Source organism: Alosa alosa, chromosome 4 (assembly GCF_017589495.1).
Source record: "Alosa alosa isolate M-15738 ecotype Scorff River chromosome 4, AALO_Geno_1.1, whole genome shotgun sequence".
NCBI lineage: Eukaryota > Metazoa > Chordata > Actinopteri > Clupeiformes > Clupeidae > Alosa > Alosa alosa.
In genome coordinates, this window is record NC_063192.1 from 30349043 (window position 1) to 30362755 (window position 13713).

Here is a 13713-nt window from a genome sequence, read left to right on the forward strand (position 1 = left end):
CCAGCCAGTGTGGTGTATTAGACTGAGTAGCAACTGATTATCAAATATTTAACTCATGCTTATAATGTATTGCTAGTAGCTTACAATCGTGGAGCAGGCTATATTTTTTTTTTGTAAGTTATATGGCAATATCTCCGACCAGGTAACTTGGTCATGGCTAAAGTTATGTCAAGTGTAAAAGGCAAATGGAGCATCCTCTCACGAAGTTACCACTGCGCGAATAGACATTGAACTTGAACTTAACTTAAATGTAAAAATACATTTGATCTACCTAGCCTTACATTGATGCGAGCTTGTGTCAGTGTGTGTTTGGGAAGTTCATGGTCGTATGTCTTTCGTTTAAATGTTATCTTCAGGCTAGTGTCTTTCTATTGCGCATCTACATGTCTCTTGGTGCTTCCCATTTACAATTGATTACCCGTTTTGATTCCCCGATTTGTAGGCTATCTAGTGTGGCGTAAAGTGATCCAGAGAAGATATAGCATGAAATACACTGTCGTAAGATAACTTGGTGCTCATCAGCATTCTTAAATACTATACAGAAACATAGACCTTTTTAAGACTGATTGGACAACTTGAACTTTTAGAATTTTTGTAAATGAATTGCTGTTGGTATGTACCGATGAGTTTTGATTTATTTTAGCGACATGCGTTTTTTTTATTATCCAAAGGCTATAGTCTTTATACTAAAAAAAATATCGAAACCAGTCTTACAGCTTGATGAAACTGGATATCAGGCATCCAAACGATCTCATTGGTTTTATAGTTAAACGAAACATATGCCTATTTCTGTGGATTTATGCATTTTAAAGTTACTTTTATGCATTTTAAAGTTACTTTTTCTCAATTAGCGCTGGTGCCAGATCTGAAATATTTTATAGACTGAATAAATGGAACTCTGAGGGCTTTTCGTGTAATTATGTTAAAAAAAAGACAGTAGTAGATCGTATTTTATAAATTGGCCTTATGTTGAATATATTCATCTGTTGGGTAGCTGCTCTAATTGATGTGGGAATGTTGCATAAACCCTCTGTTTATTCAGCGTGTTTGGAGGAGAGATACCTGAGTGTGTCCGTCAGTTTCATAGAAGTGGACCTTGACCTTGACCACACATCCTTTTGAGGCGGAAGCCAAACAGAGGGAGGAATGTGAACGCCTTGGAGCAAAAGGCATTTTTTCCCTGATTTCTCCTGAATGTAACTTTTGCCATGAGTAGCCTTGAGGTGGTAAGCTTTTACTTTCAAGAACAAATCATGATGTGGACAAACATTATCAATAGGACTGCAATAAACCCTGTCTTCTCATTGTTGCAATATGAAGCAAGTTTTAGAAATATGTGTTGTACTTCTTGATTAAGACACATCTTAGGGATGTTTTCTAACTTGAATGTCTGATTCAACAACAATATTTAGCTAAATTATAGGCCCACTAAATCCTTCTGTAAAAGAATTGTGTTTTACACGATGTAGATATACTAATGTGTGAATTGTTTCTCCATCTTAGACTTCAGTAAAGGAACACGTTTCAGCATTATTGAGGAATGGGGTAAGTGTCTTTTGTTACGCATCCAAGTCCAACAGTCTACAGCTGCAGTAGGCAACACTTGACGTGGTGGCACCTGCAGGACGATAGTCACAGATAATGCGCAATGCAACTTGCAACACGTGGGAGAGAGTGTCATACGTTTCGAACCATCAGTTGTATTCATCAAGAAGTGCAAAGTGCGAATGTCAAATAAACAAGTGACCGGAATCTATTGTTTTTGCAGACGGGCTCATGTAGTATTTACATAATTACCTCTGGAATACGCTTTTACGTCGGTAATTGTATTTAAATATAGGCTACTTTAGTTAGACTCTGAAAACGAATCGGCGATGGACGTGCGTAATGACGAGGATGTCCTGTCTATGCATGTTTACGGTGTTCGTTAGACTATCTGATTACTCCACGCTGTCATGTAGGATTCCTCCGTTTATAGAGGTGCTTGGCATGTTTGCCATTGTGGATATGGCAACTAATGCTGGTATCGGAGGATACAATATATTGCCTACTTGTCTGGCTTACACCAGTGCATTGCATGGATCATTTTTCGTTAATACACGATTTTCCTTGGAAGTTAAATGCTGGTAACGTCGATCTTTTGATTGTGTCGGGGTTATCCTGATCTTTCCTGTATTGAAGTTTGGTTTTGATTTGAAACAAATAATCGGTCGTATGGTAGCTGTTAATGGGAACAGGAGCCCCGACAGAAAGTAAATGTTAACTAAGCTAGTCTACCGTGATAAACGTGCTGCTTATTATTGTATTAAATAGTATTTTTCATTCTTTAGCATCTATTGTTATTATGCCAGTACCAGTTGGCCTACCAGCTGAAGGGGCAATACAGAATAACTTGTATACATAAAGCATGGTAAATCTAAGTAAAGGAGTAGGCTATTGAATGTAAATTCAAGACCCCTTTAAGAAGAACGAGTCTCAACATTGTCTTCAAGTGTTTGGGTCTCTCTATCTTTCTTTCTTTCTTTCTTTCTTTCTTTCTTTCTTTCTCTCTCTCTCTCTCTCTCTGTCATAGACTGAAAGAGAGTTCTGGTTACACAGAAACTCCAGTCACTCCAAATGCTTGTATGAAAGTGCTATATTCAAAAAACATCTGTTCGAGAATGTAAAAATAAAAAAAAAATGTTTATCCTATCTTTGTTGAGAAATAGTGATGTTTTTGTTCCACAACACAGCTTTGATCCGATAGGCTAACTTATATTTATATCAGTCGATTCTATTAATCAACATTTCCAGTGACAATTGAGTGGGCGATTTATGAAAGCAATGGCTGCACAACGTGTTGATGAAATCTCTACATGGTAGCCTACAAAACAGTACCTTATACGATTACAAATCAAATGTCTGTTCGGATTGTCATATGTAAAAGAGTGTTATTGCTTAAAAATATGGGCTGAATCTGTGAATTAAATAAAACTTGAATGTCACATAAGAAAGACAAAGAAGCAAAGAAACCTCTTCAGTCCACATCAGCACTTTGCTCATTAGCATGTCTGGACAGAGAGTGGTCGCCTTTTTTAACTTGAACTTGGACTTCCGACTAGAGGCGCCTGGAAGTGGGGGAGATTTTTGTCTGCTTTTAAACCTCCGCAAAAAGACACACATGTGGTGCTTGTTACGCGGGCCGTCGCCAGAAGTACAATTGAATTTTAGCACAAAAGCTTCATATAATACTTTCCATTAAGTTATTCACTGCATTCAGAAATCATACACGTGGAAAAGGTTTTCAAATGATGTGCTTGTGGACGGTTTTAATCGGCTTCGGCGACTGAATGAATAATTTTCCCATAACCTTGCTATATTTGCAATGTGATTGCTAGGAATAAGTGTGACAAAACATCACCCCTGTAAATACAATAAAATATACTCATAATTGGCCTTAAGGGAAAGGCACATTTTCTAATCCGAACTAAAGTCGTATATCTGATCTTCACTCTTCTGCTAAATCCTGCTGCACAGTACTGCAGATCTGTGCACCGTAGACTATTGCAGATTTGTGCGCGTCAGTTCTAAACACATCTTGACGACGTTGTGACTGTAGAAAATATGCTGCCTAACCTAATTTAATTAATGCAGCTACTTGCATGTGCCATATTGACTGCAATACAACGGCACTGTGCAATCCTTCCTGTTGACGCACACGTGACAATGTAACATTAGGTGATGCTGTGAAACTCAGTCATTTTGTAATACATGTTGAGAAATATTGTCGGGCATGGTTGCAGTGTCGATAAATCAACACACAGTTGACACCTCTCTCTCTCCTCCTCACCCACATCCCTGGCTCTTCGTATTGAGACATCTTCGTATTGAGACATCCTCGAATGTTTTGCTAAGCCCTCACTACACACCTTGAACATTGTTTATTTTGTTACAAGAAACGGATCACCTAATTAAAATAGAGGCCTGCTCGTGGTAGTAGTGGCACAATATGGATGACGTTGTAACACTTTAAATCGCCCCCAGAAATTCACCACAACAGTGAAAGAAAGTTGCTTCTGATTCGTAAGGCCCACGTAAACTGAGTACTCAATAACAGACAGAACATGAAATATCATGCTTCGACCAGCCTCCTTTTATTCGTTAGAAGATAGCAAGTTGCGCACAAATAAGGGGATGAGACATCTGTAGTTATCCTAGTCCGCATGGGCATCTGACTGTCTTTATGTATTATTGTGCGATTATAACCAGTTCCAAACCAACAGCCATATGGAATCACTCGACAAAACATTCCTCGATCCTTGCAGCTAATTTTTATGTTTCAAGGAAGTGAATCTTTCTGTGGCCTGTAAAGAACCTTACTCAAATCAGAAAGCAAGGCCATGGATTTCTGCCTCGTCTATACGTTGCCTTTGGACGTGGCGTAATGCCGGTCCGAAATGCCAGTTGTAAGGTGACTCACCTCGTTAGACTAAAGTCTCCATCAGATTTGCAAGCTGCGCACTTTTGAGGTTATTTCTAACACATTGTAACTGTTTTAGGTACGGTTAAATTGTAGTTAGAACTTATACTAAGGCCTGGTGACGTTAAACACTAAATTCTAGGCAATCTAACCAGTATTGCACTGTGCTACCTCGGTGTAATTTATCATACACTTTCTTAGATAGCTATAAGCATACATCCTCGTTCAATTTTCTGATACATATTAAAATCCTTAATTGTCTGACTGGCTAGCTAAAAGTGATTGCAAATTAAATGTTCTTCAGGTAGACTAGCCTTAAACGTATCAGCATACATTATTTCATGATAAGACATCTTTTTAAAAATATTTGCCAACAGAAATTTAAATAAAAAAGTAGGCCTACCAAAACTGTCAACTTGAAGGGTTAGTTTTCTTCATAGCGAGGAAAAAGAAGCATTGTTTATCTGCAACAAATTTCAGTCTTGAGGGATTTGCATCGTATGCTGTCTTGAGTCTCTGTGCTGCAAACGCTTTTTGCGCAGCAAAACTATATTCAGTGCTTAACAGTTTGTAGAAAATGTGTGCCCCCCACCCCAACCCACCGACAACAGAACACTCCGGAGGACTAACACCAGCACTTACAAATCATTTGGTTAATTTTATCGTTTTGGTCATATGATTAAAATGGTCTGATGATAGCCTAACTGAGCAAAGATTCGACATCAATAACACCGTTTGGGATAGGTTGTTCTCGCCCTTGCTCTTTGCACCTAAAAAAGCTATTCTATATTATGACCAAATCTGTGAATTAGACTAATAGCTTATTTTCATTGTTCAACGTGGTGGAGGTGACCGCGTCGACAGGAAGGAACTAAACTAGACTAAGTGAACACTGTATTTCAAATAAACCAACTTTGCACGCAACTCGACATAATTCAAACTACAGTTCAGTCACAGTGAACCTCCTATGCAGTTTATCAGTTATAGATGTCCTTATGCGTCATGTTCTAAACTCCATAAGCATAAATGCACAGCAAACCGGTCCAGTTCCTCAAAGTTGTGTTGAATTTCTGACACCAATGTCCCTCTAGAAATAATAATAATAATAATAGCAAATTCTAAGGCGTAGGCTAATTATCCAAATTGTACACACGTGTTTTACACTTGAACTTGAATAATACACGCAACTTCTCGCATATGTTTGTACAGATGGATCTGAATTAGGCTAAGCCTACAACCTCTCACAATAACATTTAATGTCAGTCAAATAGGCTAGCCTACTAGCCCATCAGAGAGTCGCAGGAGATGTTCTATTATATTGCCATACGCACATACAGTTCTATATCTTTAGCTAAATAACGTGGGCTACTGCTATCTGGTAACTCTGCAAATGAGAATGTTATTAGACATCATATTGTTTTAACTCTTCCAAACAAATCAGTCTACTAACCAGTTATATTTGTCGCCCATCTCTTTTTGAAGGGAACGCAGAGCAGATTCAAATGTCTCAAAATAAACCTAGACCCATATTTCAAAGAAATATGGACGAAATTCTAACTAGACCATGTTTAAATGTAATCCTAAGCCTAAAGAGATGAGAGAGCCTGCATAAATGAACATTTCATCAAAGATAATTTCCACAGACGTTTCATTAAACGCGGCATGTAACCAAAATTGTCACATTTCCGTGGATGTTAGACAGTTGGTGATCTCCAAAGCTAATACAATAGTAACCGATAAGGCTATGATTCATGACAAGAGCCTAGGCTATAGGTAGGCTACAACACAACTTCAGCGCGCTTTAGGCATATTTCCTCTCCAAAATCTGTTGCATAGCATAAGATTTCAGTTTTCGCCAATAGGAAGGTCAAATGTAAATGTGAGTGGTAAGTAAACGTCGATAGGCTATACAACGAACAATAGACGCTGTGATTCACCAGCCTGCAATAACTTTCTATATCCTCTATTGACGGGAAGTGACTAATTTGCGTACCACTGAAGTTTTGAGTGAGGTGCCCTCTCGTCATACATGTATTGAATGCATTTACAGAAAGCATGTCTCTTTCTCTCTCTCTCTCTCTTTCTCTCTCAAAGAAACTGTTGATCCATACCTTTCATATGTGATCATCTTTTTAAATTTTAATTTGGTAGCCTACAGGTAAAAAATAGGCCTACACAAACTAAGGACAACCAGACAACCATTGATTTAAATATGCTGATTTGCATGACCGAACTTGTTGAGTAGCAAAACATCATGATACAAAACCGGATAGGGTGTTTCATGTCATCAGAGCTGAGCCGTTTGGATGAGTTTTTCTGAAAGGATCATCCCAAATATCGAGGGAACGGAGCCAGTAGCAATACTCTTTACTAAAGACATAGCCATAGCCTATAGGGTAAATGCAGAAGGATAGTTTACGTTTTAATTACCTTCATCTAACAACTAAAAGCTTTCTTACACAATCAGTTTCTTAAGGGATAAACAGAATATTTCCGATGAGAGCATGAATGGATTTGACCGAAGATAGTAGCCTACAGCTATAGCCTAGGCCACTCTCCACATTTGTCTCCTTGGACAGAACGCTGTTACTAGATGTCTGTCTGAGACAGTGAATTGTCACTGGATTGTTTGCCGCCTCTTTTCCTTATAGTTACTTTCTCGTCTGTCTTTTTGCCTTTCATTTATGTAGAGTTACATGCAGGCGAGTGTGAAGTTCATTCTTGTCTGTCTAGACTGTGATTACGACCCTGTTTGGCTGCGTATTTTACCTTGACCTTGGACTTCCGTGCAGCTGCTATTTGTAAGAGAGGTCCATATTTGTCACCATTGCGTCAACCAAGCTGTTTGTCTCTAGTTGCAGTGCTTCAGATCTGTCATGGAAAAGGCTTGTTTCAACTGTAGAAAGAGAAATAGAGCTTGCAGCCACATTAATAGTATATTTTATTGTATATATTATTAGGTTGTAACATATGTCTAAATACCATGCTGCATTTGAGTAAAATACAGGCTTCCTTTTTGACGAGGTAGGCGCAAGGTAGAAGGCTACCATTAACTTGTAATTTTGCTAAGTTAAATTCATTATATACATGGACTCTACATGTCATTTTGGTGTTATTGTTAGCCTATAATTCCGTGCCTGTATTGTACAGACTTGCATGTGTTGATTGTTTCAGTATTTTGCTGCATATTAGCGTGTTTTGTTTGTTTTTCTAAATACTAATACTACTATGTATTAATTAATGTAGACTAGAAGTCGACAAACTTACCAGGACCGGTTTTGCCATCAACAACAACAAAGCCAACAACGTCAAGGACCCGATGAGCCCTATGCAATAAAGTTCTCTGCTAAATGAATAAAATGTAAATGTTGTATCCTATATCCTGAGAAATGCATATCGTTTTCTAAATGTAATTCACAATAGGACAACCATATTAAAACATTTTATTGGGACTATTTTTCTGTATTACCCATCCCATGCAATTGTATATTTAAATAAGGATACTCGTTGGATCTTAAAATACAGAATTATTATGCCAGGTAGCCGACGTGCACAAAGACCCTGAGCATTGGGACTATTTTTCTGTATTACCCATCCCATGCAATTGTATACTTAAATAAGGATACTCGTTGGACCTTAAAATACAGAATTATTATGCCAGGTAGCCGACATGCACAAAGACCCTGAGCATTGCACAAGCACCTGCCCTTATGCCGTCTGACTTGATTTTGCAGACATTTTTATTATTATTTGATTCTGTGTTGTTTAAACTAGTTTAACTGTAAACTATTTAAAATCGGTCATTGTAGAACGATAATTTATTGAAAGAGTGCTGTATGCTCGACAACTGCCTTTGAGTTACAGTATAATTCTGAGACTGCGCGAGCCCATACACCTCCTTCTACGACTTTGTTTGCCACAGCAACCGCAGTGAATGCAAATATTCGCCATGCCGAGCAATATCCACGTCTCCCTTATTTGTCTTCATTGGTTAAATACAGGTAACAACACTATGCCCTACGAATTCATTGTAACAATTGTGAAAGTAAACCACTGTGAAAATGTATTGGTGCAGCTGCTACAGGCCAAGTAGCCCAACTTAGACAATAGCCCACCAGCAAAAAAACAAGCTAATCTGGCACAAAAGAAAAACATCCGTAATGAAAACGAGTGGACTCTGGTGGTTCCTTTGTGTGTCAACTAATAACTCTTTAAGATAAATAAGGGTTACATGGTTTATAGTCTGCATAATTATATATTGATATCAAATCATATCTGTCGTCCTTTTCCTATGGAGTATAGCCTACTTTTAGAGATATAGGCCTACTCATGATAGTGCTGAAAATGAAAGATAATATTTAGCTTAATCAACTCGTTCATCCATGGACTATCGGTTATTTGAGAGTGTGTTTGACTTTGACATACTTAATTACAAGTAGCCTATGTATACGTAAATACAATATTAAAACATTAATAGATGTGTGGTACTGTAGGTTACTTAATTGTTTAGAAGTGTTTTGAAAGGTGGAGCTTTTTTACTTAACCACCTGCCTAAGAAATGTGCACAGCCCTGTATTTTGCATTTTTCCAAAATAATGTCCAGTTCTGTTGTGTTTTCGTGACGTGGCCTTTTGTGTCCTCATATAATGGCAAGTCGATGCAATGTCACGAGAATGTCATGACTATGAATTTGATGAAGCTAAATTAACTTAACTTATTTTAGTGCTATTAAAACATCTAACCAAAACAGCAACACTAAATATAAAATCAGTTTGCAAATTGGTGAACTCTTCAAACACCTTGCACGGAGCGCCACCATGTTAGAGCAACCTATAGGCCTATTCGGTCATTAATTGCTGTGCAAATCATTTATTTAATGTTTAATTCTGTTGCCGTTCAAGACTTGATTGCAGAAGGCCAATACTAACATTAAATAACATAAGATTTCATCCCCCCAACCACATTCCAAGTCAAAATCGTACAGCATTCACAAACATTGACTACTCAGAAGTAAATGAGGCTAACTTGGGGAATATTGAGTACAAACGCTGGATGTACAGGCGCATTTACTTTAGGACATAGGTCCGATTTATCAAACAATATGGTCTACAGAAATTGTTTTGGTTTTCTTCATATATGGTGTCTTCCCCTTTAAGAACGTTTGTTTGTGGTGAATTCAGCCAATAGCCAGTCTTTGGAGCTAATGGTAGGCTGCAGTGAAACGTGAGCCAGTAGCTCTTTTAAAGGGATTATCCTACCCACCTATAGTCCCGATCTCTTTGGGCTCGTTAGCATATCACGTGCTCGTGTCTTAATGAACTGAACGCACAGGTCTTGCGAGCGCATGCGCCTGTGTAAAATGTAGTTGGAAATGAGGTATCTGTCTTGGAGTAGTCGACTTTTTAAAAGCATCGGCAGCCCATGATATGACGACTTCACTGGTCCTGCATCCACGCTGGGCAGACACCTTGATGTACGTTTATGAAAAAAGCCCGAATGAAAACACTCAGAATAAAAACCAAACCATGGAGGGACTAAGCGGGAACTGTCCTGCAACCCACTGCAGGGACCTCATCTCACACCCTGCGCTAGGACGACATTCTGGTTCCATAGCGACTCACCAGGGATCCGTTTACTCGGATATATCTTCCCCAGATAGCGGCCGACAGTGCCCCGGTCCTCAGTCTTCATCTAGTGCCTCTCTGGGCTACGGCTACCCTTTTGGAAACCCTTACTACGGGTGCAGACTATCTCATTCGCACAATGTGAATTTACAACAGAAGCCTTGCTCTTATCATCCAGCTGAAAAATATGTCGAGCCCAACACGGCGCTGCCCTCAGAGGAACTCTCAAGCAGGGCAAAAGAGTTTGCGTTCTATCCAAGCTTCGCCAGTTCTTACCAAGCTGTACCGGGATACCTAGACGTGTCAGTGGTTCCTGGGATTAGCACACATCCAGAACCACGACATGACGCATTGATTCCCGTGGAAGGTTATCAGCACTGGGCGCTATCAAATGGCTGGGACGGCCAGGTATATTGTTCTAAGGAACAAACACAATCCACTCATCTTTGGAAGTCTCCCTTTCCAGGTATGAGGACAATTTCATTTTATTGATCATTTCTATGTTACGTGAATATATGTTGCGTGGTGAACCTCACCAAATTATTTCTACGTTACCCGACGAATTGCAATTGGTCCCCAGTCACTAGAAATACGTTATAGACAATAGAAAGCTACAACGGACAATTTCTGTCTTTCTGTCCTTTAATGTGTGCGTTCCCCTTGTCGGCAACGCATGCACATGTCTTCCCACGCCCGCAACCAACATTGTGGATATGATTAAATTCTTGACCACACTGTCTTATAGGCTATACCGTCCGTGACCAAAAAGTATGTTTTGCCCCTAGAAAGCTGAACATTTTTACATCTAAGCGTCAGCATCACATACCTATTAGACACAGGTGTTCCCTTAAGCCCTCTTACATATTGCCCACCAACAGTATATTCACGGTCTATTGCCGATAGGTGTATATAAAGCATTCCTGTTAGTAGATAAAAAAAAAAACCCATAGGAGTAGGGTGTTAGTGTATCTTAACTCGGAAACCAAATGTCAAAAAACCTGCAGTAAGTATAAGCCATGCAGTCACGGTGATTGGTGTGGGGCACGACAACACACCTTTGCTCCTCCTGTATTATCAAATTGTGGGCACTATTTGTGCTGAGGTCATAAATCTGTGACTCTTTGTCAGGGAAGAGCCAGAGTAGTGCTCTGCAACGTGTTATAAGAGTTGTGCAGATGTCAGTATCCATTATTCATTCAGTATCTGACGCCTTGGATTCAATTTCAGTTCAAACATTGCACCTGCGCATTTTGCATTCATCCTTTATAGATCTCACTAGGCCTACAGCACACGAACTCACTAGTTCACGTGTTTCTCAACAATCTGTATATGCCCTGAATAACCACTAAAAGTATCATTTCTATCCGTCACTCGCTTCTTTTTTCTCATTTGTAGTCCTCTCTCATTCTACTCAGTCACTTCCTCTCTTTCTCCCTCACAATCTCTCTCCCTTTCTCTCTAACACACACACACACACACACAGCCACACACACCTTTACCCCAATTTAAATAACGGGGTGCTTTATTGAGGTTTGGTGTAAATGCAAATATAGATAGGCTATGCTATGGTCAACACTCAGAGGTCATTTACTACATTTCTTCACGTTTGCTCTAGAAGGTGACGTTTCACGGAATGGTCATATGCAAAACATGTTCAACTTAAGTTCACACAGCAGTGCCAAATGCGTGGGAATCGCGTGCTATAACTTATCATAGATTAGGCTATTGACAGATAGACAAATATGCTATTTATTCCATTTAACTCGTAAAATCAGAAACGTGATCATTCTTACAACCAATATAACAACAATGAAAAGATTCTCATCACAAATTGTAATTAGGTGACTGTCAGCAGTGAAGTCGTCATCCTGCTGCAAATGCAGTATCAAAAATATAGTCCCCATACACTGCCCAGAAGCTCCAGATTTGGAATTATGATTTTGTTGCTTGGAAACGTGCAATATCAGCTCTTCACTTGGCATGCTCATTTTCAAATGAGGACCTTTGTAACGCATCATCATATTTTTCTTAATCGAAAACCTCATTTCATGACTGTATTGTGGTGATATAAACAAATAAAAGGCACGCGCTTGTGAGGATAGCGCTCATGTCAGTTTTGGAAAACCTTTAAATATTTGCAAGCCATTGCAACATCTCTAGTAGGCTACCTATGCCTTATATCCTCCTCTTTTCTCTTTCAGATGTTGTTCCTTTGCAGCCCGAAGTCAGCAGTTATCGTCGTGGTCGCAAGAAGCGTGTCCCCTACACCAAGTTACAGCTAAAAGAACTGGAAAAAGAATACGCAGCCAGCAAATTCATCACCAAAGACAAGAGGCGACGTATCTCCGCCACAACTAACCTCTCAGAGCGCCAGGTTACCATCTGGTTCCAGAACCGCCGGGTGAAGGAGAAGAAGTTCGTCAGTAAATCCAAGACAAATAATCACATGCACACCACCTGATGATTGGCCCCATCACTTTGTCAGCACCATGTAACACGCCTGTTTGTTCTAAAAGTCTGAAATGTACCTCCTTTTTTCTTATCATGTATGAAGAACACTTGAGACAATTTCCACTTACCCACCCTTTCTTGAATACTTTATTTAATTTCAAATCAGTGCACACCACACATTCTTCATAAGTGTATGGCCTAAGCTGTGAAAATAATTGTCATGTTAAGTCTTTTTATATGAATGTACATATATAAATATATAATATTTAAGTGGTCTCTGTTTTCTCAGACATTTGAATCGTGTGTTTTCAGGTGAACATCAGAATTCATTTGATATTCCACAGATGTATATAGCCATTGCATTCTCATGTACGCACATTCAGAGCACACCAGCAAAACGAATGAACACGCATAACAAATGACAAGGGAAAATAAAAACCCCAACTGGCTCCAAAAGAAGAGAAATAACGTTATTACTTGGACCCTTAGGGTAACAGAACTTGAATAAACCCGTATGGGCCGACTTGCTGGAAATGGAAAAATGCTGCGGTCCATACCATACGAACACTTGCTATAGAAGGACTGCATGAAATCATTCTGTTCTTCAGTGCATTACGGAAAATGTCCACAACATTGAGGTGTAGCGCGCGGTGTTTTTTTGCCCACGGTACAAACAAGGCTGCTAGTGCTAATATGTACAGTACAATGCCTCTATAATTTAAACCATATACTCTCGTATGACAGGGCTGTATGTTGGAATGTGTCAAAATCGTCTTTTTGTGTTCCTACAAATGAAGGATATATGTCTGCCATGCAACTGGAATGATTGTAAAGCAAAGTATTACATAATAATGCATAATCTCTTTCTCGTATATATAATAATATATATATATATATATATATATATATATATATATATATATATATATATGAATGAAAGGGAGAGAGAGCGTGTAACGCATCGGTTGTGTTGGTTTTGTTCACTACTTGTAAGCAGTCTAGGCTACTATGTTGTGCAGTATGTGAACTGTAAGCCCATTGTGGTGTTTGGTCGCTAACGTGTTGAATAGAACCATGTTTGTTAAATAAATAATGACTTTAAACATAACTTATTGCACTCAATCAAACAAATAATTTAGGCTACAGTTTTCACCGATGCGTTTTGCGTATAATTCACCA

The 13713-nt window shown here is 38.9% G+C and overlaps 1 protein-coding gene and 1 long non-coding RNA gene across 2 annotated transcripts; both read left to right on the forward strand.

The window, feature by feature from the left end:
* The first annotated feature begins 1051 nt into the window (after positions 1-1051).
* LOC125293422 lies at positions 1052-7785 on the forward strand. The gene is made up of 3 exons (XR_007193360.1): positions 1052-1226; positions 1504-1545; positions 7706-7785. It is a non-coding gene; the product is annotated as an uncharacterized LOC125293422 (long non-coding RNA).
* A 2070-nt stretch (positions 7786-9855) lies between these two features.
* hoxc13a (homeobox C13a) lies at positions 9856-13383 on the forward strand. The gene is made up of 2 exons (XM_048241323.1): positions 9856-10549; positions 12285-13383. The coding sequence occupies exons 1-2, from the start codon at positions 9886-9888 to the stop codon at positions 12542-12544; spliced, it is 924 nt and encodes a 307-aa protein (XP_048097280.1). The 5' UTR covers positions 9856-9885; the 3' UTR covers positions 12545-13383.
* Positions 13384-13713: the final 330 nt, after the last annotated feature.